At 38.2% G+C, this 26,662-nt stretch overlaps 1 protein-coding gene across 1 annotated transcript in view; it reads right to left on the bottom strand.

Annotated features, from left to right (window-relative positions):
• The window catches only part of NUP107 (nucleoporin 107), a gene marked incomplete at its 5' end in the record, with an annotated part of 48,664 nt that extends 22,323 nt beyond the window's left edge, over positions 1–26,341 (bottom strand). The window contains 10 exons of the mRNA XM_079714671.1: positions 189–302; positions 2,089–2,167; positions 4,122–4,210; positions 5,043–5,114; positions 14,394–14,442; positions 15,146–15,273; positions 17,670–17,773; positions 22,160–22,304; positions 25,503–25,646; positions 26,270–26,341. Of these exons, the coding sequence (XP_079570797.1) occupies positions 189–302; positions 2,089–2,167; positions 4,122–4,210; positions 5,043–5,114; positions 14,394–14,442; positions 15,146–15,273; positions 17,670–17,773; positions 22,160–22,304; positions 25,503–25,646; positions 26,270–26,341 (996 nt within the window). The remainder of the gene's footprint in view (positions 1–188; positions 303–2,088; positions 2,168–4,121; positions 4,211–5,042; positions 5,115–14,393; positions 14,443–15,145; positions 15,274–17,669; positions 17,774–22,159; positions 22,305–25,502; positions 25,647–26,269) is intronic.
• Between the last annotated feature and the right edge of the window lie 321 nt (positions 26,342–26,662).

The following is a 26,662-nucleotide window of genomic DNA, read 5'->3' as shown; positions in this document are numbered from 1 at the left end:
CTGAAGCGCACTGCTTTCTGAAGCAATGTGTTCTTTATCACTAGAAATGTTGGAACAGGAATTAGATACAGAAATACTGTGAAAAAGATTACTGCATTGAGGAGTTATACTCAGTGGTCACAAAGATCCTTTCCAACTTACAGTCTGTGACTTTTTGATATTGGACAAGCAGGGTATACATCATTTACCTCTTCTGTCATTCCAGCACGAATCAGAGTGAAAAGATACTTAAGTAATCTGACTTCATCTTCTCTATCCAGATCATCAAGGGGCATCTTCTGCCTTATGGGAGCATCAGGGTCCTACAAAAATTAATTAATTAATTAAATCATCAACTATAAATTCTTTATATGCACATACAATTTAAACATCATCAAGAGATGATAAATGTCTCCTGAATTACATACTGAAATAAATTCACTGAATTTAGTTAAGTAACAAAGGGAATGAAAGTGTCCCAAGTGTCCCAAATAGCCACATAGCTGTCTGCTGCCCATTCAAAACAGACTCTGTTGGCCCACAAAGGTGCACACTTTAGTCAGACAAGCTGGAAACAGCCCTAGTCCAGCCCAGCAGCTCTAGAAAATCTACTCATAATTCAAGCTGACTTGAGCTTTACCCTGTTGTAGCAATTACATGGCCCAGTTAATCCTAAACAGAATTAGGCCTAGATGGAGAATGAGGAGAGGAGAAACTGCAGGAATCACAATGCATTCTGTGGCTAGAAGGTGCTTAGCTGGTTCTTTCTGAGAACATATGAGAAGAGAGCCCAGTATGGGACTAATGCTACACAAAGCACACCAACACCCAACAAAAGAAATTTTAAAACAGATTTCTAATAGATACCTCCACGCTCAGTTATTCCCAGCAACTACCTTTCACGAATAAAAAGAAATGTGCCTTTGAACACTGGGGATAACATAGTGTCCTCACTTTTGCGGCAAAGAGCACACATGATCTACATCAGCGGTCCCCAACCTTTTTGGCATCAGGGACCGGTTTTGTGGAAGACAATTTTTCCACAGATGGCAGGGGGGTGGGGGGGGAAAGGGGATGGTTCAGGTGGTAACAGGAGCGATGGGGAGCAATGGGGAGCGGCAGATGTAACTTGGCTCACTCGCCTGCCGCTCACCTCCTGCTGTGTGGTCCACTTCCTAACAGGCCGCGGACCGGTACCAGTCCACAGCCTGGGGGTTGGGGACCCCTGATCTACATGATGAGTTTCAGATGAAAAGCTATTTTAATGTGACTTTAAAAGAGGAGTAATTCTTATTCCAAATGTTACTGAGTAATATGATTATCAATTCAAAAACTGGAAGGCATAATAGGTCAACTGGCTAGTTTCACAAATATTTTGCAGACAGATATAATCATTCAATTTCGGAACATGGTTTCTTTCTGGCAAAAGGAAATCACTACTTTCCAGATGTTAAGGGCAAATGATATTTAGTTGCTTGCTACAGGGGTAATTTTGCTACAATTTATTACAAGAACTTTCAGTAGTTTCCAAGTAATTTTCATCAAAACACACTTTTGTTACCAAATGGAATTTTACCTATTTTTTTGACTGTTACTTACTTCTCTCACTCTTCACTATAAACATTTAATTCACATGCCTCCACCTATCACAAAGCTCTGTTCCTTCATTTCTACAATAATTAGACTCCCGTTATTTTCAAATCCACTGTTACTCCTATAACTCATATCCTAGAATGACCCTTCTAACCTCAACCTAATTCACAAAGCTTTATTTTTTTCCCCTGCTTTCTATATAAAACAGCTTTCATAGGTCACCACCTTACAGCTGCAGAGTCAAACCTTGCTATAAAGTCAAAATTAATTTGTTTTAATGCTGGAAAATCAAGAACACTTTCTATACTTGCTTTTACAATTTACAATCTATAGGCCACAGATGGGTTCAAATATATGCCATCAAATTCAAACGCAACTTAGTAATTTTCAGAGTTAAATAGTATATGCAATCCTTCAGGAAACTAAAACAAGGATCCAAGAAAATAAAAATTCTCAGCCTTTAAGAATAAAAATCACTTAACTTTGAAGACAACTTCCATTTCAAAGAACACTTACCAATTCAGTGACAAGAGGACGGACACTTCCTATGTAAGAAGAGAGCTGCCGCTGTTTCAAGGTATGCAGAGTATTTTCCCTGAAAGAGTAAGTACAACTTTTTTTTAAACGAGGAATTTTAATAGGTCTACTTAAAAAAAATCAAGTCAAGGAAAGAGAGTACAAACTCAGAAAAAACAATCAAAACGCTAATATAAAAGGGCATTTTAGCTCAGATGACTAATGATGTTGAGCACTTTTTCATGCCTTATTGGCCATTCACCTATCTGCTTTTGTGAGGAATCTGTTCAAATCTTTGTCCTTTTTATCCAGCTGTCTTCTTGCTACTGAATTGTAGATTTTTTTTTTTTTTTTTTGCGATACGCGGGCCTCTCACTGTTGTGGCCTCTCCCGTTGCAGAGCACAGGCTCCGGACGCGCAAGCTCAGCGGCCATGGCTCACGGGCCTAGCCGCTCCGCAGGCATGTGGGATCTTCCCGGACCGGGGCACGAACCCGTGTCTCCTGCATCGGCAGGCGGACTCTCAACCACTGTGCCACCAGGGAAGCCCCCGAGTTGTAGTTCTTTATGAATTACAGGTTCTTTATGTTTCTTCCAGTCTGTGGATTGCCACCAATTCCTTTTCTCAATGATGTCTTTTAATGAGGTTTTAATTTTGAAGTCAAATCAATCTCTTTCTCCTGATTACTGTTTTCTGTGACAATCGCTTATTTGCCAGGTCACAAAAACGTCCTCTTATGTTTTCCTCTAAGAGCTTTACAGTTTTAGCTTTTACATTGGGGATTATGATCCATCTTGAATTAACTGTTGGGTACAGTGTGAGGAAGGTATCAAGGTTAATCTTTGTTCACATAGATATGCAGTTTTTTCCTGCATGGTTTGTTCAAAAGACATTGCTTTCCCCACTGGATTGCTTTGATGCCTCATTAAAAACCAAATGACCACAGAAGTGTGGCTCTGTTTTAGGATTCTCTATTCTCTTTTATTGCTTGGCAAGAAAAGGAGCCTAACTCGTAAAAAACCTGTAAAAACCTTAATAGGACATATTAACTTAAAAAATTTTTTTTCTGAAAATGAAAATTTCTCTTTCTCTCAGAAAAACCACAACTAACCAAGATTTAAGATTAAAAATAAAATTTGGTAGCACTAATTTCCTAGTTAAGCAGAGAAAAAACAATTGATTTATAGACTTGATACATATATAATGTTACTGAATTTAAAGGCAAACTGAACTTTTTCTTTAAGTCTTGAAATAAACTGTCCCTTTAACCTAGGGGTGCTTGCTTTCTGGTTTCAAGGTCTTACAATAATTTAGAAGCACTGAAGAATGCAGGGAAAAGAAATTAAAAAACAAAAACACAAGTAGCTAGAAACATGAGAGAATTGTCTTCTTGATAATCAAATTATGATTATTAAGAAAATATGGCAAAGTGATTGTTTGAAAACATGAATCAGACCATGTCATTCTTTTATTCTCAAGGTTTCCCATCACATTTAGAATAAAGTCCCAAACCCTTACCTTGGCTACCTGTAAAAGTCCTATATGAGCTGGCTCTCTTCAATCTCATTTCTTCCTACCATTCTTTTCTTTGCTGTGTTCACACTGGCCTCCTTGTGCAAATGCTTTACCTTCTTAGAGTCTCGGTAGTTCCTGCTCTTGCCCTGAACACTTGTCCCTCAAATTTTTGCATGTCTGGCCTCCCTTATTTCTTAAAAACCTCTTACTCTTATTACCTGTTATTTCCTTAGAGAGGCCTTCCCTGGTCACCACTTCTACTTAAAGTAAATCCCATTACAATCCTCTATCTATCAACTCTGATTCTTTTTTTTTCTTTCAAAGCTCTTAGCACCCAATAGGATATATGTCTATTTGCTGTCTAACTCTCCTATACAATTATAAATTCCACAAAGGCAGGGTTTTTATCTGTTTTGCTCACAGACTGAGTTCAGTAAGAACTGAATAAATATTTGTTGAAAGATGAAAAAACAAAACCAACATTAAATGACTTCAACAATAAAAGTTTAGTGACTTACCAATATACTGACTTTGCATAAAACTCAATATTATCCGAAAAATCTCCAATCTCATCTTTGGCAATGCTCTCCAACCAATCTACCACCAGCTAGGAAAGGGGGACAAAAAGAGTATTAATTATAAAATCTGTAAGTATTTTATTTGAAGTAGTATTACTCCTACCATTAATTAAAAAAAAAAAGGGTTTGGGCTTCCCTGGTGGCGCAGTGGTTGGGAGTCCGCCTGCCGGTGCAGGGGACACGGGTTCGTGCCCTGATCCGGGAAGATCCCACATGCCGCGGAGCAGCTGGGCCCGTGAGCCATGGCCGCGGAGCCTGCGCGTCCGGAGCCTGTACTCCGCAATGGGAGAGGCCACAACAGTGAGAGGCCCGTGTGCCGCAAAAAAAAAAAAAAAAAGGTTTCTAATTCAAAACTATCAAGTAACAATTTTTTCTATCACTGTTTTTACTTTCTTTTTTTTTTTGCGGTACGCGGGCCTCTCACTGTTGTGGCCTCTCCCGTTGCGGAGCACAGACTCCGGACACGCAGGCTCAGCGGCCATGGCTCACGGGCCCAGCCGCTCCGCGGCATGTGGGATCTTCCCGGACCGGAGCACGAACCCGTGTCCCCTGCACCGGCAGGAGGACTCTCAACCACTGCGCCACCAGGGAAGCCCCTGTTCTTACTTTTTAAAGATGTATAAATATTATGGCAAAAGATATTTTCTATAGGAATAATACAGTTTTTAACAGGCTATTCCTGGAAATGGTGGGGCTATTATTTGAAAACAAAAAACAAGGTTCTTACTTCTTTTTAATTATAAATTAAAAGATCAAAAAGAAAAAAATTAAGAAAAAAGTCTGACTTAAAAAACTTCATTCTTTTATGTCATTTACCTTTCTCCAGAGTTCACCAAAAAAATGTAAAAATTCTAGTCATACCTGACTTTGTCGGACAAGTGAATCTCTCTGAAATAATGCTTCCACAACTGCTTTTTCACTGGCATTAAGAGCCTATAAAAAAAATGGTGGAAAGAAAGAAAAGAAGATCCTCAAGAACATTATTTCAACAGAAAGGTAACAGAATCTGAAATAAGTATATTTAACCACCCATAACCATTTTAACATAGCAAATCTGTATATTCACCTTTGAAAAAAATTTTATAAGTAAGTTTCAAACTGCTAGATCAATGTGTAGCTGCTCTTACTTTATATTTTAATTCTTGGTTATGCTTAAAATTTTTAAGTTCTATTTCCCCAGAGATATTGTTTTCAGGAAAAATAAAACACAAAACAAAATGAAACAAATCATAATAAAGGGTAGGATGCAGTCATGGGGCATATGAGGAAATTAACATTTAAAAACTTTAGGGGCTGGGAGCTGAGGCTCGGGCTTCGGTCGGAGCGCAGGGAGAGGACGGGGGCTGGCGGCGTGAACACAGCCTGAAGGAGCTAATGTGCCACAGCTAGCCGGGAGGGAGTCCGGGAAAAAGTCTGGACCTGCTGAAGAGGCAAGAGACTTTTTCTTCCCTCTTTGTTTCCTGGTGCGCGAGGGGATTAAGAGCGCTGCTTAAAGGAGCTCCAGAGATGGGTGCGAGCCGCGGCTGAAAGCGCGGACCCCAGAGACAGGCGTGGGACGCTGGGGCTGCTGCTGCTGCCGCCAAGAGGCCTGTGTGCGAGCACAGGTCACTGTCCACGCCCCCCTTCCGGGGAGCCTGTGCAGCCCGTCACTGCCAGGGTCCCGGGATCCAGGAACGGCTTCCCTGGGAGAGCTCACGGTGCGCCTCGGGGTGGTGCAACATCACGCCGGCCTCTGCCACCACAGGCTTGCCCCGCACTCCGTGCCTCTCCCTCCCCCCGGCCTGAGTGAGCCAGAGTCCCCGAAGCGGCTGCTCCTTTAACCCTGTCCTGTCTGAGCGAAGAACAGATGCCCTCCGGTGACCTACACGCAGAGGCGGGACCAAATCCAAAGCTGAGACACGGGAGCTGTGAGAAGAAAGAAGAGAAAGGGAAATCTCTCCCAGCAGCCTCAGAAGCAGCGGATTAAAGCTCCACAATCAACTTGATGTACCCTGCATCTGTGGAATACATGAATTGACAACGAATCATCCCAAATTGAGGAGCCGTGTGGATGAAAGGTTCTTGGTGCTGCAGCCAGGAGTAAGGGCTGTGCCTCTGAGGTGGGAGAGCCAACTTCAGGACACTGGTCCACAAGAGACCTGCCAGCTCCACATAATATCAAACGGTGAAAATCTTCCAGAGATCTCCATCTCAACACCAGCACCCAGCTTCACTCAACGACCAGCAAGCTACAGTGCTGGACACCCTATGCCAAACAACTAACGAGACAGGAACGCAACGCCACCCATTAGCAGAGAGGCTGCCTAAAATCATAAAAAGTCCACAGACACCCCAAAACACCACCAGATGTGGACCTGCCCACCAGAAAGACAAGATCCAGCCTCATCCACCACAACACAGGCACTAGTCCCCTCCACCAGGAAGCCTACACAACCCACTGAACCAACCTTAGCCACTGGGGACAGACACCAAAAACAATGGGAACTACAAACCTGCAGCCTGCAAAAAGGAGACCCCAAACACAGTAACATAAGCAAAATGAGAAGACAGAAAAACACACAGCAGGTTAAGGAGCAAGATAAAAACCCACCAGACCTAACAAATGAAGAGGAAATAGGCAGTCTACCTGAAAAAGAATTCAGAATAATGATAGTAAAGATGATCCAAAATCTTGGAAATAGAATAGACAAAATGCAAGAAACAGTTAACAAGGACCTAGAAGAACTAAAGATGAATCAAGCAATGATTAGAAACACAATAAATGAAATCAAAAATACTCTAGATGGGATCAATAGCAGAATAACTGAGGCAGAAGAACGGATAAGTGACGAGGAAGATAAAATAGTGGAAATAACTGCTGCAGAGCAGAAGAAAGAAAAAAGAATGAAAAGAACTGAGGACAGTCTCAGAGACGTCTGGGACAATATTAAATGCACCAACATTCGAATTATAGGGGTCCCAGAAGAAGAAGAGAAAAAGAAAGGGACTGAGAAAATATTTGAAGAGATTATAGTTGAAAACTTCCCTAATATGGGAAAGGAAATAGTTAATCAAGTCCAGGAGGCACAGAGAGTCCCATACAGGATAAATCCAAGGAGAAATACGCAAAGACACATATTAATCAAACTGTCAAAAATTAAATACAAAGAAAAAATATTAAAAGCAGCAAGGGAAAAATAACAAATAACACACAAGGGAATGCCCATAAGGTTAACAGCTGATCTTTCAGCAGAAACTCTGCAAGCCAGAAGGGACTGGCAGGACATATTTAAAGTGATAAAGGAGAAAAACCTACAACCAAGATTACTCTACCCAGCAAGGATCTCATTCAGATCTGATGGAGAAATTAAAACGTTTACAGACAAGCAAAAGCTGAGAGAGTTCAGCACCAACAAACCAGCTTTACAACAAATGCTAAAGGAACTTCTCTAGGCAAGAAACACAACAGAAGGAAAAGACCTACAATAACGAACCCAAAACCATCAAGAAAATGGGAATAGGAACATACATATCAATAATTACCTTAAATGTAAATGGACTAAATGCTCCCACCAAAAGACACAGATTGGCTGAATGGATACAAAAACAAGATCCATATATATGCTGTCTACAAGAGACCCACTTCAGACCTAGAGACACATACAGACTGAAAGTAAGGGGATGGAAAAAGATATTCCATGCAAATGGAAACCAAAAGAAAGCTGGAGTAGCAATTCTCATATCAGACAAAATAGACTTTAAAATAAAGACTACTAGAAGAGACAAAGAAGGACACTATATAATGATCAACGGATCGATCCAAGAGGAAAATATAACAATTGTAAATATTTATGCACCCAACATAGGAGCACCTCAATACATAAGGCAAATACTAACAGCCATAAAAGGGGAAATCGACAGTAACACATTCATAGTAGGGGACTTCAACGCCCCACTTTCACCAATGGACAGATCATCCAAAATGAAAATAAATAAGGAAACACAAGCTTTAAATGATACATTAAACAACATGGACTTAATTGATATTTATAAGACATTCCATCCAAAAACAACAGAATACACATTTTTCTCAAGTGCTCATTGGAACATTCTCCAGGATAGATCATATCTTGGGTCACAAATCAAGCCTTGGTAAATTTAAGAAAATTGAAATTGTATTAAGTATCTTTTCCGACCACAACGCTATGAGACTAGATATCAATTACAGGAAAAGAGCTGTAAAAAATACAAACACATGGAGGCTAAACAATACACTACTTAATAACGAAGTGATCACTGAAGAAATCAAAGAGGAAATCAAAAAATACCTAGAAACAAATGACAATGGAGACACGACGACCCAAAACCTATGGGATGCAGCAAAAGCAGTTCTAAGAGGGAAGTTTATAGCAATACAATCCCACCTTAAGAAACAGGAAACATCTCGAATAAACAACCTAACCTTGCACCTAAAGCAATTAGAGAAAGAAGAACAAAAACATCCCAAAGTTAGCAGAAGGAAAGAAATCATAAAAATCAGATCAGAAATAAATGAAAAAGAAATGAAGGAAACGATAGCAAAGATCAATAACACTAAAAGCTGGTTCTTTGAGAAGATAAACAAAATTGATAAACCATTAGCCAGACTCATCAAGAAAAAAAGGGAGAAGACTCAAATCAATAGAATTAGAAATGAAAAAGGAGAAGTAACAACTGACACTGCAGAAATACAAAAGATCATGAGAGATTACTACAAGCAGCTCTATGCCAATAAAATGGACAACCTGGAAGAAATGTACAAATTCTTAGAAATGCACAACCTTCCGAGACTGAATCAGGACAAAATAGAAAATATGAACAGACCAATCACAAGCACTGAAATTGAAACTGTGATAAAAAATCTTCCAACAAACAAAAGCCCAGGACCAGATGGCTTCACAGGCGAATTCTATCAAACATTTAGAGAAGAGCTAACACCTATCCTTCTCAAACTCTTCCAAAATATAGCAGAAGGAGGAACACTCCCAAACTCATTCTACGAGGCCACCATCACCTTGATACCAAAACCAGACAAGGATGTCACAAAGAAAGAAAACTACAGGCCAATATCACTAATGAACATAGATGCAAAAATTCTCAACAAAACACTAGCAAACAGAATCCAACAGAACATTAAAAGGATCATACACCATGATCAAGTGGGGTTTATTCCAGGAATGCAAGGATTCTTCAATATACGCAAATCAATCAACGTGATACACCATATTAACAAACTGAAGGAGAAAAACCATATGATCATCTCAATACATGCAGAGAAAGCTTTCCACAAAATTCAACACCCATTTACGATAAAAACCCTGCAGAAAGTAGGCATAGAGGGAACTTTCCTCAACATAATAAAGGCCATATATGACAAACCCACAGCCAACATCGTCCTCAATGGTGAAAAACTGAAACCATTTCCACTAAGATCAGGAACAAGACAAGGTTGCCCACTCTCACCGCTCTTATTCAACATAGTTTTGGAAGTTTTAGCCACAGCAATCAGAGAAGAAAAGGAAATAAAAGGAATCCAAATCGGAAAAGAAGAAGTAAAGCTGTCACTGTTTGCAGATGACATGATACTATACATAGAGAATCCTAAAGATGCTACCAGAAAACTGCTAGAGCTAATCAATGAATTTGGTAAAGTAGCAGGATACAAAATTAATGCACAGAAATCTCTGGCATTCCTACATACTAATGATGAAAAATCTGAAAGTGAAATCAAGAAAACACTCCCATTTACCACTGCAACAAAAAGAATAAAATACCTAGGAATAAACCTACCTAAGGAGACAGAAGACCTGTATGCAGAAAATTATACGACACTGATGAAAGAAATTAAAGATGATACAAATAGATGGAGAGATATACCATGTTCTTGGATTGGAAGAATCAACATTGTGAAAATGACTCTACTACCCAAAGCAATCTACAGATTCAATGCAATCCCTATCAAACTACCACTGGCATTTTTCACAGAACTAGAACAAAAAATTTCACAATTTGTATGGAAACACAAAAGACCCCGAATAGCCAAAGTAATCTTGAGAACAAAAAACGGAGCTGGAGGAATCAGGCTCCCTGACCTCAGACTATACTACAAAGCTACAGTAATCAAGACAGTATGGTACTGGCACAAAAACAGAAAGATAGATCAATGGAACAGGATAGAAAGCCCAGAGATAAACCCACGCACATATGGTCACCTTATCTTTGATAAAGGAGGAAGGAATGTACAGTGGAGAAAGGACAGCCTCTTCAATAAGTGGTGCTGGGAAAACTGGACAGGGACATGTAAAAGTATGAGATTAGATCACTCCCTAACACCATACACAAAAATAAGCTCAAAATGGATTAAAGACCTAAATGTAAGGCCAGGCACTATCAAACTCTTAGAGGAAAACATAGGCAGAACACTCTATGACATAAATCACAGCAAGATCCTTTTTGACCCACCTCCTAGAGAAATGGAAATAAAGACAAAAATAAACACATGGGACCTAATGAAACTTCAAAGCTTTTGCACAGCAAAGGAAACCATAAACAAGACCAAAAGACAACCCTCAGAATGGGAGAAAATATTTGCAAATGAAGCAACTGACAAAGGATTAATCTCCAAAATTTATAAGCAGCTCATGCAGCTCAATAACAAAAAAACAAACAACGCAATCCAAAAATGGGCAGAAGACCTAAATAGACATTTCTCCACAGAAGATATACAGACTGCCAACAAACACATGAAAGAATGCTCAACATCTTTAATCATTAGAGAAATGCAAATCAAAACTACAATGAGATATCATCTCACACGAGTCAGAATGGCCATCATCAAAAAATCCAGAAACAATAAATGCTGGAGAGGGTGTGGAAAAAAGGGAACACTCTTGCACTGCTGGTGGGAATGTGAATTGGTACAGCCACTATGAAGAACAGTATGGAGGTTCCTTAAAAAACTAAAAATAGAACTATCATACGACCCAGCAATCACACTACTGGGCATATACCCTGAGAAAAACATAATTCAAAAAGAGTCATGTACCACAATGTTCATAGCAGGCCTATTTACAATAGCCCGGAGATGGAAACAACCTAAGTGTCTATCATCAGATGAATGGATAAAGAAGATGTGGCACATATATACAATGGAATATTACTCAGCCATAAAAAGAAACGAAATTGAGCTATTTGTAATGAGGTGGATGGACCTAGAGTCTGTCATACACAGTGAAGTAAGTCAGAAAGAGAAAGACAAATACCGTATGCTAACACATACATATGGAATTTAAGAAGAAAAAAATGTCATGAAAAACCTAGGGGTAAGACAGGAATAAAGACACAGACCGACTAGAGAATGGACTTGAGGATATGGGGAGGGGGAAGGGTAAGCTGTGACAAAGTGAAAGAGAGGCATGCATATATATACACTACCAAACCTAAGGTAGATAGCTAGTGGGAAGCAGCCGCATAGCACAGGGAGATCAGCTCGGTGCTTTGTGACCGCCTGGAGGAGTGGGATAGGGAGGGTGGGAGGGAGACGCAAAAGGGAGGGGATATGGGAACATACGTATATGTATAAGTGATTCATTTTGTTATAAAGCAGAAACTAACACACCATTGTTAAGCAATTATACTCCAATAAAGATGTAAAAAAAAAAATAAAATAAAATAAAATAAAAACTTTAGGACTTCCCTGGTGGCGCAGTGGTTAAGAATCTGCCTGCCAATGCAGGGGACATGGGTTCAAACCCTGGTCTGGGAAGATCCCACATGCCGCGGAGCAACTAAGCCCGTGCGCCACAACTATTGAGCCTGCGCTGTAGAGCCCGCGGGCCACAACTACTGAGCCCACATGCCACGACTACTGAAGCCTGCGCGCCTAGAGCCCGTGCTCCACAACAGAAGAAGCCACTGCAATGAGAAGCCCGCGCACGGCAACGAAGAGTAGCCCCCGCTCGTCACAACTAGAGAAAGCCCTGCATGCAGCAACGAAGACCCAACGCAACCAAAAATAAATTAATTAAAAAAAGAAAAAACAAGGTACCTTCCTTCCAACTGGCAAAATCAAATGATTGATGGCAGAGTAAACATTTTCACACTGTGAGTGTAAACTAGTACATTTCATTAGGAAGGCAACACGACAAACTCTATCAAACTTTGTCCCAACAATTCAATTCCAGGAATATAGGAAATACTCAAATATGTAGGTAAGTGTGAAGAATGTTCATTGCATTATTGATAACTATAGCAAAAATACTGGAAACAAATATGTCCCGCAGAATGTCTGAAAAAAATTATGGCATATTTATACTTTGGCATACTATGAAAAAATAAGGTAAACGTATACAAATTGACATGAAAAAACTTAAGAAATATTGATGAATAATAAAAAACTCTTCAGTATAAGGTATAAATGAAATCATACTATATGGTAAAAAGGAAAAAAACACCCAACCAACCCCCACCCCCCGCCACCCAAAACTATGTGTATGTATAGAGCAGGGAGACTAGATGAAGCTATTGCCATAATTCCTGCAAAAAATGATGGGGAAGGCTTTGGCTTAAGTGGTGGCAAGAGGAACAGAGATGAGAGGTCAGAGTTGGAACAGAAGAGCTAAAGTGAGCAAGATCTGATGATGGACTAAATTTTGAGATGAGGCAGAGAGCAGGGTCTAAACCCTGGCTACTCAGAGTGTGGTTTACAGACCAACAGCATCAGCACCACCTGCGAGCCTCTTAAAAATGCAGAATCTTAGGCCCCTCCCCAGACCTACTGAACCACAATCTGCATTTTAACAAGATCCCCAGGTGACTCATGTGCACAGTAAAGTTTGAGAAGTGCTGGCTTAGGGAACATTAGGGTTCCTTGGAAAGTTAGCTATGGTGTCATCCACTGAAAGGCAAAAGTGGGTTTGACTTTTGACAGGTTGGAGTTACAGCGCTTGCAAATTATTTTGCTTTAAAAGAAATACAGTTGACCCTTGAACAATGCAAAGGTTAGGGCACCGATCCTCCTTACAGTCAAAAATCCAAATGTAACTTTACAGTTGGCTCTCTGTACTGCTCATTCCTGTAACCGAGGTTCTGTACCTGAGGATTCAACCAACTGCAGATCATGTAGTACTGCAGTATGTATTTAGTGAAAAAAATCTGTGTGTTAAGTGGACCCACACAGTTCAAACCCGTGTTGTTCAAACGTTAACTGCAGAAGGTGCTGACTTTTGAAGGGGGGCAACGTGGCTGAGTTCCCCTGGGTCTGCTGGGAGGAAAAGAAGAATATGGAAAGACCATTTACAGAATGAGACAGAGCCGGGGGACTCATTCCCTTAAGGCTGTGTCTTCTCTCTGCTTGGAGTCTCTAGGAGAGAACAAAATATATTCTAGCGCTGCAGAGAAGTCTGCACAATTTAACAACTTGACTAACACCTTTACTAGGACCCAAGTCACTGAATCCTGCAACACTTCACCCAGACTGCATTTAAAAAAGGCTTCTGGGGCTTCCCTGGTGGCGCAGTGGTTGAGAGTCCGCCTGCCGATGCAGGGGACGAGGGTTCGTGCCCTGGTCTGGGAAGATCCCACATGCTGCGGAGCGGCTGGGCCCATGAGCCATGGCCGCTGAGCCTGCGCGTCCGGAGCCTGTGCTCCGCAATGGGAGAGGCCACAACAGTGAGAGGCCCACGTACTGAAAAAAAAAAAAAAAAAAAAAAAGGCTTCTGCTGAATGGCCTGAGGGACAACTCTCTCAAATTTCCTAGGAGGTCAATGTTTGATTTCGAGGATAATGAGGCATAGCCGTCATTGTTTGGGGGATCCTTTGTCTGAAGGAAGGCATCTCTAGAACACTGCGGTTGACCTTCCCAAGGTGGAACTAAACATTTCAAAATGACATTCTCAACTTGATCTTCAAAAAAACCCCCACAAAACTGTGTGTGTATATATGTATAAAGATGCAGAGAAAAATGTCTGGTAGAATACGTACTAAATTGTTAGACTGAACAGTATGAGGGATAAAAGAGAACTTTAACCTTTTACTCTATAATGTAAATCAATTTTGATTATTGTATCTTTTATTTATTTGTAAAATTTTTTAAATGAAGAAACTCTAGATGGAGGGTCAAAAATCAAATTCTACTACTAAAAACATTTGAATTTTTAAGCATTTATAAAGGAAAAAATTTAATATAAAACTTACAGTAATTACAAACATACTTTCATCTTCTAATGCAGACTGTATTCTGTCTCTGGGGAAAAATAACACAAAATGAAAAAGCCTTATTTCATATGAGTAAATGAAATCACCTTTTTAAGCTAGATACATGCAGAAATCTGCATTCCATCCACTGTAAACAAATGAGTTTCCAATTAACTTAGCCAACATGCTTTTAAAAGCAAAAATCAAGTAGTAAATGCCTTCTGAATCTAATACTGACATCTGAACAAACATGATATTTACTGAAGATACAAACTGCAAAGTCTTTAATGGTTACCTGCTAATGCATACACCTAACTTTTGAATATAATGTTTTCACAGGGCCCAAATGAAAAAACGTAATTTTCTCTCAAGATTTTCTCATTAGGATGAGAAAGTAACAGAATGAGAGCCAAAACCAAGGAGCATCTGAGAGAAGAAAAATTTGGTTAACTTCTCTCAAAGTTCCATATTACATAAAGTATATCTGTCAGTTCTTTTTCTTAATCTATCCTCTTCTAAATATTGCCGTATTTTTAGCACTTTCCTTAAATCTTTCCACATATCCAATTTTTGGTAGCTACCAGCTTTATGATTAATATTCCCCTCTTTCCTCGTTAACTCACTTCTGACAACTAAGGCATTAGAAATGATAAGTATCACAGAATGGCAGAAGCTATTTCCAAACACATTTTACTCTAACTTCCAAGTTAATCTGCCAGTTTATTTCTCTTTAAAGTCCTACACAATTTTACCTATACAAAGAAGCCAGCAGCCTCCATGTGACCATCTCCTGTTGAAGAAGCCAGAGCATACTGGCTGTTTTTGAAAACTTTTGAAGTCCAGGTGTTGCTCGGCTCACTATCTTACTCAGTATATTCACCTGAATTAAAAATACAAATGTAATAAGGTTTTCTATAATTTTGAGTCACAACTTTGTATTCTTCAAGTACATAGTGCTAAAACTAATTATATATGTTTTATATATATACATATTTATATTATAAATTTTTCCTGTCTATTGTCTTTTTTAAATTGAGTGTAATATAACATTCCCACTAGAAATGGCCTTAATTTGAAGTAAGGTGTGTTTATGTGAGTATATATGTAGAAGTTTAACAGACTCTAGATTTCAGATTCAACAATAACAGCCATGAGTATGTTTTTCTCCTTGTACATCAACCCAGAAGATAAGCTAAATCTAACCTACACCCAACAAAATCATAACATGAACCAACAGAGCAGCAATGAAAATTAAAAATAAGGTATCTTCAAATTTTATCTGAAAAATTTATACCATATAAAAAAATCAAGAAAAATATTTTCCTAAGACTGGTACCAAAACATTGTCGTTTCTAACCAAACCTTAACCAAAATCCCTCCTTGCTGTAAAACAGTAGTTCTTAACCATTTGAGGACTTTTTGTGGAAGTCTAATGAAAGATATGGATGTTCTTCACAGAAACACACACCAAATTATTTAATAGGAGGTTTAAGGACCCAGGGTAAAAGAAACCTTTCTCAAAGGTTATGAATATTACCTCCTTATCAAGGGCAATTAAGAAACAGGATTGGTCTCATTCAGAAAATGAAGAATCACTACCAAAACAACAGGTTTCCCCACCCTTTAAAAAGTATTCAAAAAGTAATGTTACTTCTGTCTTAAGGCCAGTGTTTAATAAAAGTATTATCTGTATTTCTCATTCCTTTAATAAATTCTCTACTGGAATCCTAACTCCAGTGATTCACTAGGTGATTATTATTGCTTTTGTTATTTAATGAAGCTACTGCTTTTATAATGGAACAATTCAGAAATTGATTATTGAACTAATATTAAATGCTCAAAAAATGTTGGCTATTACTATTATTTCAATTATTCTTGAATGCAATAGTTTCTTGAAGTCCTTTCCTTTCCTTCAAAAGAGACTTAATTTTTTGAGCAGTTTTAGGTTCACAGCAAAACTGAGTAGGAAGTACAGCGAGTTCCCATTACTTTCTGCCCCCAAATACACACAACCTAACCCCCTAACTGTATATCAATATACAGTACCAGAGTGGTACGTTTGTTACAGTCACTGAAGCTACATTGACATGTCATTACTACTGAAAGTCCATAGTTTACACAAGGGTTCACTCTTGGTGTTGTACATTCTATGGGTTTTGACAAATGTATGACATGTATCCCTCATAATAATATCACACAGAATAATATCACTCCAATAAAAATCCACTGTACTCCACTTTCTATCCTTACTGCCCTTTGAACCCTGGCAACTGCTGATCTTTTTATTCTCTGTAAGTTTTCCCTTTTCCAGAATATCGCATAGTTGCAATCACACCATATGTAGCCTTTGCATATTGGCTTCTTTCACTTAGTGATATGCATTTCGGGTTAATCCTCATCTCTTTATGGCTTGATAGCCCATTACTTTTAAGGGCTGTATAATACTCCACTGTCTGGATGAACCACAGTTGATTTACCCATTCACTTACTGAAGGACATCTTGATTACTTCTAAATTTAGGCTATTATGAATAAAGCTTCTATAAACATCTATGTGCAGGCTTTTGTGTGGACATATATTTTAAACTCTTTTGGGTAAATACCAAAGAGTATGAATGTTAGATTATATGGTAAGAGTATGTTTAGTTTTGTAAGAAACTGAGACACTGTCTTCCAAAGTGGCTGTATCATTTTCCATTCCCACCAGCAATGAATGAGAATTCTTGTTCTACACCCTTGCCAGCATTTGGTTTTGTTAGTGTTTTGGATTTTGTTCATTCTAACAGGTGTATAGTGGCATCTTGTTGTTTTAATTTGCTATTCCCTAATGATATATGATGTGTCTTTTTTTTAATTTTTATTTTATATTGGAGTATAGTTGATTTATAATGCTGTGTTGACATATGATGTTAAGCATCTTTTCCCATACTTATTTGCCATCTGTAGATCTTCTCTGGTGATGTGTCTGTTTACATGTTTTGTCCATTTCTCAGTTAGACTGTTCATTTTCTTACTGTTGAGTTTTAAGTTCTTTGTATATTTTGGTTTTTCCTTTTTCAAAGATGCAGAATCCCTTTGTCCTTAAAAGAAATATTATACAGACTCTCAACGTGTAAAAAGTAGAGCTGCTCTGGCTGACCTTCTAACCACGCCACACTTGTCACTACAACCCAAGACATCCTCCTTAAATATAGTATAGAAATTCACAAATTGATGCTGTTCAAAAAAAACTTAAGAGTACTGAAGTCTGACCAGCAATGCAGTGAAATTAACTTACCTGACTACTACATATGTTTTCATACTCTTCCACAAGGTCAAAAACTGTAGTTGAAGAGTGCTTCAAAAAAGACTGCAGGAAATCAGAAAACATACTCATGGATGCTAGAACACATTAAAAAGAAATGGAACAGAAAGAGTTAAATGACATACTTCTAGGTAACTCTGTTTGTTTTAAAAACTTAAAAACATAGCTACAAATCCTTTTTTTTAACTGCTGTATTTTTAAAAATATAAAATTGTGCTAAAATACATTTAACAAAATTTACCATTTTAACCATTTTTAAGTGTACAGTTCAGTAGCAGTAAGTATATACACACTGCTGTGCTACCATCACCACCATGGGACCACAAAACTCTGCATTTTGCAAAACTAAACTCAGGATAGCCAAGGCAATCCTGAGAAAAAACAAAGCAGGAGGCATCACACTTCCTGATTTCAAACTACACTACAAAGCTATAGTATTCAAAACAGTACTGGCATAAAAATAGACACATAAACCAATGGAAAAGAATGGAGAGTCCAGAAATAAACTCCCACATATATGGTCAATTAATATTTGACAAGGGAGCCAAGAATACTGAACAGGGAAAGGATAGTTTCTTTAATAAATGGTGCTGGAAAAACTGGATAACCGCATGCAGAAAAACAAACTCAGACCCCTATCTTACACCACTCATAAAAATGAACTTGAAATGAATTAAAAACTTAAATAAGACCTGAAACTGTAAAATTCCTAGAAAAAAAATGTAGGGAAAAAGTTCCTTGACACTGGTCTTGGCAATACTTTTTGGATATGATACCAAAAGCACAAGCAATAAAAGCAAAAAATCAACAAGTGGGACTGTATCAAACTAAAAGGCTCTATACAACTAAACAAACAATCAACAAAATGAAATGGCAACCTATGGAATGAGAGAAAATATTCGCAAACTATATAACTGATAAGAAGTTAATCTCCAAAATATAAAGAATTCATAACATTCTAAAACAAACAATCCGATTTAAAAATGGGCAGAGGAACTGAACAGACATTCCTCCAAAGACATACAAATGGCCAACAGGTACCTGAAAAGATGCTCAACATCACTAATCATCAGGGAAATACACATCAAAACTACAATGAGATATCACCTCACATCTGTCAGAATGGCTATCATCAATAACACAAGGAATAACAAGTGTTAGTGAAGATGTGGAGAAAAGGGAACCTTTGTGCACTATTGATGAGCATGTAAACTGGTTCAGCCACTATGGAAAACAGTATGGAGGTTCCTCAAAAAATTAAAAATAGAACTACCATATGATCCATCAATACCACTTCTGGGTATATATTCAAAGGAAATGAAAACAGGCTTTCAAAAAGGTATCTGTACTTCCACACTTACTGCAGCATTATTCATAATAGCCAAGACAGGGAAAAAACCCAAGTGTCCATCACCGGATAAATGGATAAAGAAGTGGTATATATATACAACAGAATATTATTCAGCCATGAGAAAGAAAGTGATCCTGCTATTTGTGACAGGATAGACCCTGGATAGACCCTGAAAACATTAAGTAAGATAAATCTGACAGAGAGAGACAAATACTGTACTATATCATTCATGAGGAATCTAAAAAAGCCAAACTCATAGAAACAGAGAGTGGAATGGTGGTTTCCAGGGGCTAGAGGGTGGGGGAATTGAGAGGTGTTGGTTAAAGGGTACAAATTTGCAGTTAGAAGATGAGTAAATTCTGGAAATCTAATGCACAGCATTTACTATAATCAATAAATCTGTATTACATAGTTGAAAGTTGCTAGGAGACTAGATCTTAAATGTCCTCACCACAGAAATCATAATTATGTGATGTGAAAGTATGATGGAGGTGTTAGCTAACACTAATAATATGCAAGTGTATCAAAGCAATATGTTGTACACCTTAAACTTACAGAATGTTACGTCAATTATACCTCAAAAAAAAAAAAGAAAAAAAATCCTAAAACTATAACTCCCCATTCTCCCCTTTCCCTAGACCTTGGCAACCATTATTCTACTTTCTATGTCTATGAGTTTGACTACTCTAGGTGTCCCACATATGTGGAATCATACAGTATTTGTCCCTATGCCACTGGTTTATTTCATTTAGCATAATGTCCTCAAAGTACATTCATGTTGTAGCATGTGTCTGAATTATATGTCACTGTAAGTATATACCACATTTTGTTTATCCTTCATCCATCAATGGACATTTGGGTTGCTTCTACCTTTTAGCCATTATGAATAATGGGGCTATAAATGAGGGAACACAAATCTCTTTAAAATCCTGTTTTCACTTCTTTTGGGTATATACCCAGAGGAAGAACTGCTAAATCATATGGTAACTCTATTTTTAATTTTTTGAGGAACCACCACTGTTTACCATTTCACATTCCCACCAACAATGTACCAGAGCTCCAATTTCTCCACATCCTTGTCAACATTTGTTATTTTCTGTTTGCTTGGGGGTTTTCTGTTTTTGTGCGGTTTTTTGGCAGTAGCCATCCTAATGGGTTCAGGTGGTGTCTTGTGGTTTTGATTTGCATTTCCTTAATGCAAACTATTACTTAATAATGCAACATTACTGATGTTGAGCAAATTTTCATGTGCTTATTGGCTACTTTTATATCTTCTTTGGAGAAATGTCTATTCAAGTCCTCTGTCCATTTTTCAATTGAGTTGTTTGTTTTCTGTTATTGTTGAGTTGTAGGAGTTCTTTCTACATACTGAATATTAATCTCTTATGAGATATATGATTTGCAAATATATTCTCCCACTCTGTGGGTTGCCTTTTCACTCTATTGATTGTTCTTTTGACACGTATTTTGATGTAGTCCAATTTATTTTGTCTTTTGTTACCTACAAGTCTTTAAAGATTCCAAAATGTATTATTCAGTAGTCTGTTGACCATTACTACAAAACCATGAGCCAAATTTTGAAACATCTGAATTATATTTTAAGTACACCCTAACAAAGTAGCTGAGAAAGTTATAATAGATACTCAGGGAAAATACATACACTCTACTACAATACTGTATAATATTTAAGGACTCAGCCATGGTTCATACTAAAAATGAAATTTTTTATAGATTAAGTACAAAGTACTTTTGAGTCACTCAATATTTGAGTACTTATAACTGGCAAATACTACAAAGAAGGAGTGGTCACCAGAGTGTTAAGGGCTCTGGGACTTCCCTGGTGATGCAGTGGTTAAGAATACGCCTGCCAATGCAGGGGACACAGGTTCGAGCCCTGGTCCAGGAAGATCTCACATGCCGCGGAGCAACAAAGCCCGTGCGCCACAACGACTGAGCCTGAGCTCTAGAGCCCACAAGCCACAACTACTGAGCCCACGTGCTGCAACTACTGAAGCCTGCGTGCCTAGAGCCCGTGCTCTGCAACTGCAATGAGAAGCCACTGCAATGAGAAGCCCATGCACTGCAACAAAGAGTAGCCCCTGCTCGACGCGACCAGAGAAACCTGAGCACAGCAACGAAGACCCAACACAGCCAAAAATAAATAAATAAATCTATTAGGAAAAAAAGAGAGAGAGAGAAGGGCTCTGGAATCAAACTGCTTAGTTTCAAATCCTGGTGCCATCACTTCCTAGCCAGGTGAGCTCAAACAGGTTACTTAATCTTTTTGAGCAGCAGTTTCCTCTCCCTGAAAATGGAAACAGTTACTGTATCTATTTAATGGACCATGAAAGGAGTTAGTGTTCATACAGTGGTAAGCATACTGACTAGCACTCATATATGTTAGCTTATAATGATAAAATGAAGAACCTATGTCATAATGTGCAGGTACAGAGACACTAAAAGCAAATTTTTTTTCCAAAAGGGAATGGTAATAACCAACGTAAAGTTAGAATAGTCACAGTACTATTTGAAGAAACAACACTAGCATCCAGGCCAAATAAAACATGTCAACAATGTCAGATAAAAATTAAACCAAAAGAAAAAGAGAAGCTCTTTCAACAGCACAAATATGGAAAGAATAAAAATATTAGAGACTAGTCTAATAACCTAACAGGCTACTACTTATACTGAAAGATTAAACGGCAAAATGCCACTCCAACTGAGAACTAACATGAGGTTCTCAACCTTCTAAAGCTACTACATCAAATGTCGTAGCTGTTACCATAACTAGTTGGCTTAACAAAAAATATATATTTTTTTTTTTTTTGTGGTACGCGGGCCTCTCACTGTTGTGGCCTCTCCCATTGTGGAGCACAGGCTCCGGATGTGCAGGCTCAGTGGCCATGGCTCACGGGCCTAGCCGCTCCGCGGCATGTGGGATCTTCCCGGACCGGGGCACGAACCCGTGTCCCCTGCACTGGCAGGCGGACTCTCAACCACTGCGCCACCAGGGAAGCCCCAAAAAATATTTTTTAATGATGTTCAGAAATAGGAGATAATTTCCCTGATCTTAGTAAAACGACAAGCTACTGTGTTACAAACGAAATTTTACCAGCTTCTCCAGGATCGTCCTCCCGTAACATAACAGCACTGAGAGTTACATCCTCTGTTACACTGTGGGGCTCTGTGTTTGTGAAGAGCCCTGCACGCTGTGATGAGAATGCAGCGGCCCAATTACTGTCATCCAGATTAGTTACCTGAAAAAATAAAAGGAAGGTACAGAAAAGTAATGCGGTTATTGCTGCTGAGTGAATAAAGACTTTAATACTATTAAAATCTTTTAAAGACCATAGGTATGTGTTTTTCACTTTTAAAAGAGAGCCATGGGGCCATTTTATTAAGGAAATCATGGCTTTTTTTTTTTTTGGCCATGCCATGAGGCATGTGGGATCTTAGTTCCCTGACCAGGGATTGAACCTGCGCCCCCTGTGTTGGGAGCTTGGAGTCTTAACCACTGGACCGCCAAAGAAGTCCTGGTGGGTTTTTTTTTTTAAAAAGGCAGTATATTCCTTCCTTTTTAAAAAAAAAATTTATTTATTTATTTATGGCTGCGCTGGGTCTTCCTTGCTGAGCACAGGCTTTCTCTAGTTGTGGCGAGCGGGGGCTACTCTTCGTTGCGGTGCACGGGCTTCTCATTGTGGTGGCTTCTCTTGTTGCAGAGCACAGGCTCTAGGTGTGCGGGCTTCAGTAGTTGTGGCATGCGGGCTCAGTAGTTGTGGCTTGCGGGCTCAGTAGTTGTGGCTCGTGGGCTCAGTAGTTGTGGCTCACAGGCTCTAGAGCGCAAGCTCAGTAGTTGTGGCGCATGGACTTAGTTGCTCCGCAGCATGTGGGATCTTCTGGGACCAGGGATCAAACCCATGTCCCCTGTACTGGCAGGCAGATTCTTAACCACTGCACCACCAGGAAAGTCCCAGTCCCAGCTTTTTTGTTTTCTTCTTTGTATTACTCCATACTTTAAAAAAAAAGCCAATAAAGATTCCATTTTGTAATATTTAAGCTGATATTAATAAGTAAACTAATATCAGCTTTAGTCCTATTGCTCTAGGACTAGTTCAAATCAATTTTTTAATTTTGGGAAATAGTACAGGACAAATGATCCAGTTTCTACAACAAATAAATGGTAAAGAAAAAAAGAATGATGGAGGAACTTATAGACTAAAATACATAAGAGACATACCAAGCAAATGCAATGTGTTGAGCTTCTTTGGATTCTGATTTGAACAAACCAACTTAAAAAATTTGACGCAACTGAAGAAGTATGAACACTTAATGATATACGTATTGTAATGAAAAAGGTACACATAAAATGGCTATTTGAAATGATAAAGGAATTACTCTGTGTGTGTGTAGGGAGGGGCTAGATGTGTTAACAATATTGTACTTATGTTAAAGAAAGCATCCTTATGTCTCAGAGATACCTACTGAAGTATTTATGGATAAAATGGTATGAAATCTGAGAACTATAATGTGGGGGAAATGCTTGTGGGTGTAGATGAAACAAGATCAGCCATATGCTGATAACTGTTGAAAGTGGGCAATAAATACATGGAGGCTTACTCTACTATTGTATTTTTGGACATATTAAAAAATAGTAATGAAAATCTTTTTTAAATTTACCTTTACTTAAAATCCAGGCATGAGCAACAATAAAAATGTACCTTTAAATCAGTCTCCTCAAGGAAAAATGCTAAAGATGGGTGCTGGGGCCCTATATATTAGTGAGGTAGTAACTATGGGCTGAGGAGAGCTTAGCTGCAGCTACCGAAGACTGATTGATAGTTTACTCCCTTCTGGATACTTATCATCATTATTATAAAGTTCAAACTGAAAATCTTACACAGTAGTGATATCCTGCATTCAGAAAAATGCTTCGGTCCATAACCAAATCTTAGCAGGTAGGCACATGGTAAAATCAACATAGCAAATAACTGTACTTCCTTCAGGGCTATCTAAGACCACTTCTCACAGCTGATATTAAAATTGGCAAAACAGGGACTTCCCTGGTGGTCCAGTGGTAAAGAATCCGCCTTCCAATGCAGGGGATATGGGTTTGATCCCTGGTCAGGGAACTAAGAACCCACATGCCACAGGGCAACTAAGCCCATGCACCACAACTATTGAGCTCTCGCGCTTCAACTAGAGAGCCCGCACACCACAACTACAGAGCCCACACACCCTGGAGCCTGCGCACCACAACTAGAGACAGAAAACCCATGTACCACACCTAGACAGAGAAAACCCGTGCGCCGTAACAATGAGACCACGTGCCGTAACGAAAAGATCCCACACGCCTCAATGAAAATCCCGTGTGCCCCAATTAAGACCCAAAACAATAAGGAAAATAAATAAATATTAAAAAATAAAATAAAATAGGCAAAACAAATCAAGACAGTATCTTTGACTATAAAGTAATTTCCAAACATTTTGTAATAATCAATACATATTTACTCTATCCTGTTCTTTAAAAGAGTAACAATTTTACTATTAATCTTGCAGTTCTGAAGCAGTAAATAATAAAACTCATCTTCTTTTGCTTAAACCCAGAAGCAGTCAATTCACTCATGTTTTTAAGAAGAATAAGAATAAACATTGCCAAAATAAACCAGTTTCATAAGCAAAGTAAAACTGTTCAATGACTAGATCACTGTTAGATATTAACACTCTAAAAATTCATAAGACTGTAATAAATACTGTTAAGATCGATTTAACCTTCTAAGACAAGGAGAGGTTTAACATGCAAAACCTCTTTTTAATAAGCACAGAGCCAAATAAAAAGGCATTTTTATCTTGTTTCTGGAACTAGATGGGCCACAATACTCTACTACTCCAACAAAAGTCTTCCATTTCCTTCTTCTCAGTTAGATACAATTCTTTCTTTTTCTATAGGGTATTTTAAGCACCTAGGTCAAGTCATTCTGTATCACAGTTTATAAGACATTTCTTTTGCTATTTTAAATATTGTACCATAGTGATTCCTAAAGAGTGTCTCATCTACTTCTCCCAAAATTTTCTCGTCTTTCCTTTAATGCTTTGTCCTCCTTCCTTATGACAGTCTTCATTGATAACTCCTGGCTTCCTTCTCTTCTATGCTTCTTGGGCTCAGCTTTTATACCAATAGCAACCAATCGGAATTGATTTATTCTGATCAGCAAACTGTCAGATTAACACATTTTGTCGGCAACTAACTGCCGCTGGTGCCACAGCTTCCACCTATGACATGAGTATGCTTAAGGGTCTCAGTTTTCTGAAAGTCTTTCTAATCAAAAACTGATTTCAATTAACATAACCGAATTATTTTATGACAAATAAGACTTCAATTCTCATTAAAAGCTTTTAAGCTAAATATCTTACGTTAATAAAAAGGAAGAAAATTTCAGCCCCATCTTTCTACATACCATAGACAGATTTCCCAAGAACCCCGAAGACTGTGTAAGCCGAGGAGACCTCCCTCCAGTTCCAAGAATGCAGAAAATATCTGGCTGCCTTAGTAAGCTTCGGTTTGTTGGAGTAACTACTAGGAAGAGGTTAGTAAAAAGAATTCGAAATGCGTCAGCCTTGATCATGGAAGAAAACAAGCAATAAAGAATAATTTTCACTTTTCAATTATTTAGATTCTAACCAAATAAATACTTTCAATATTAACATTTCCATCATATGAAGATTCAACTTATTTTTCTAAATATGAATTTTTGGTACTACTGAGCCCACCAAGAAAAACTTTACTGCAAACAGAGATGCTTTCATTATAGCATAACTGAGCATAAAAAAAGGGACACTAATGAGTCCATGAATTTGCCAAATTCTAACTTTATAAAGCATACTATAGTATAGAGGACATGGGCCCTGGAGTAAGCAGATAATGGTTCGAATTTTGGTTCCATTACTTACATACTTACCTAGCTATGTTATCTGCGTTAATCAACTTCTCTAAGTTTCACATTCAGTCTTGGCAAAATAGAGATAATACCTATGTCATAGTTAGTATGCATTTATGTAAAGAACAGTGACTTACACATGGTAAGAGTTCAACAAATAGTAACTGCAATCATTATTATTTGTTCTTAATTAGAGATAATTTATAAAATATAATATATATTATGGTATTAGTTGCTATTATTGTTATCATTATTAAATGCTTTAAAAGCAAAAAGAAAAATCTTACAAGGTTGTCGAAATGAGCTGGGAGTTCGGGGGATAACCTGGTTTCTTGGTGTAGTATTAGCAAAAATTTCATCTTGGGATGCCTGAACTACAGGAAAAGTTAAGAAAAGTTTTTTATGTAGAAAAGACACCATCAAAGTTAGAATGAACTATATTTACACTATACAAAATATGTGAATACATTTTTCAAGGGCAAGGTATTTTATGGCTACCGTATTTTCTATGCAAAGAGTAAATAATTCCCTCTCCCCTTTAAATTCTCAGTTATCAGTCTTAGGTTACTACACATTGAACTAAAAGTTGTTAGTCAGATTTCAAATAATAAAAAAAATCTAATCTCAGCAGAAGCTAACCACAGTATGATGGTCAGCAGTAAAATGGAACATCCTTATTT

The sequence above is a fragment of the Hyperoodon ampullatus genome (genome assembly GCF_949752795.1).
Source record: "Hyperoodon ampullatus genome assembly, chromosome: 11".
NCBI lineage: Eukaryota > Metazoa > Chordata > Mammalia > Artiodactyla > Ziphiidae > Hyperoodon > Hyperoodon ampullatus.
The sequence above is the reverse complement of the archived record's forward strand: the minus strand, read 5'-3'. Positions and strand labels throughout refer to the sequence as shown.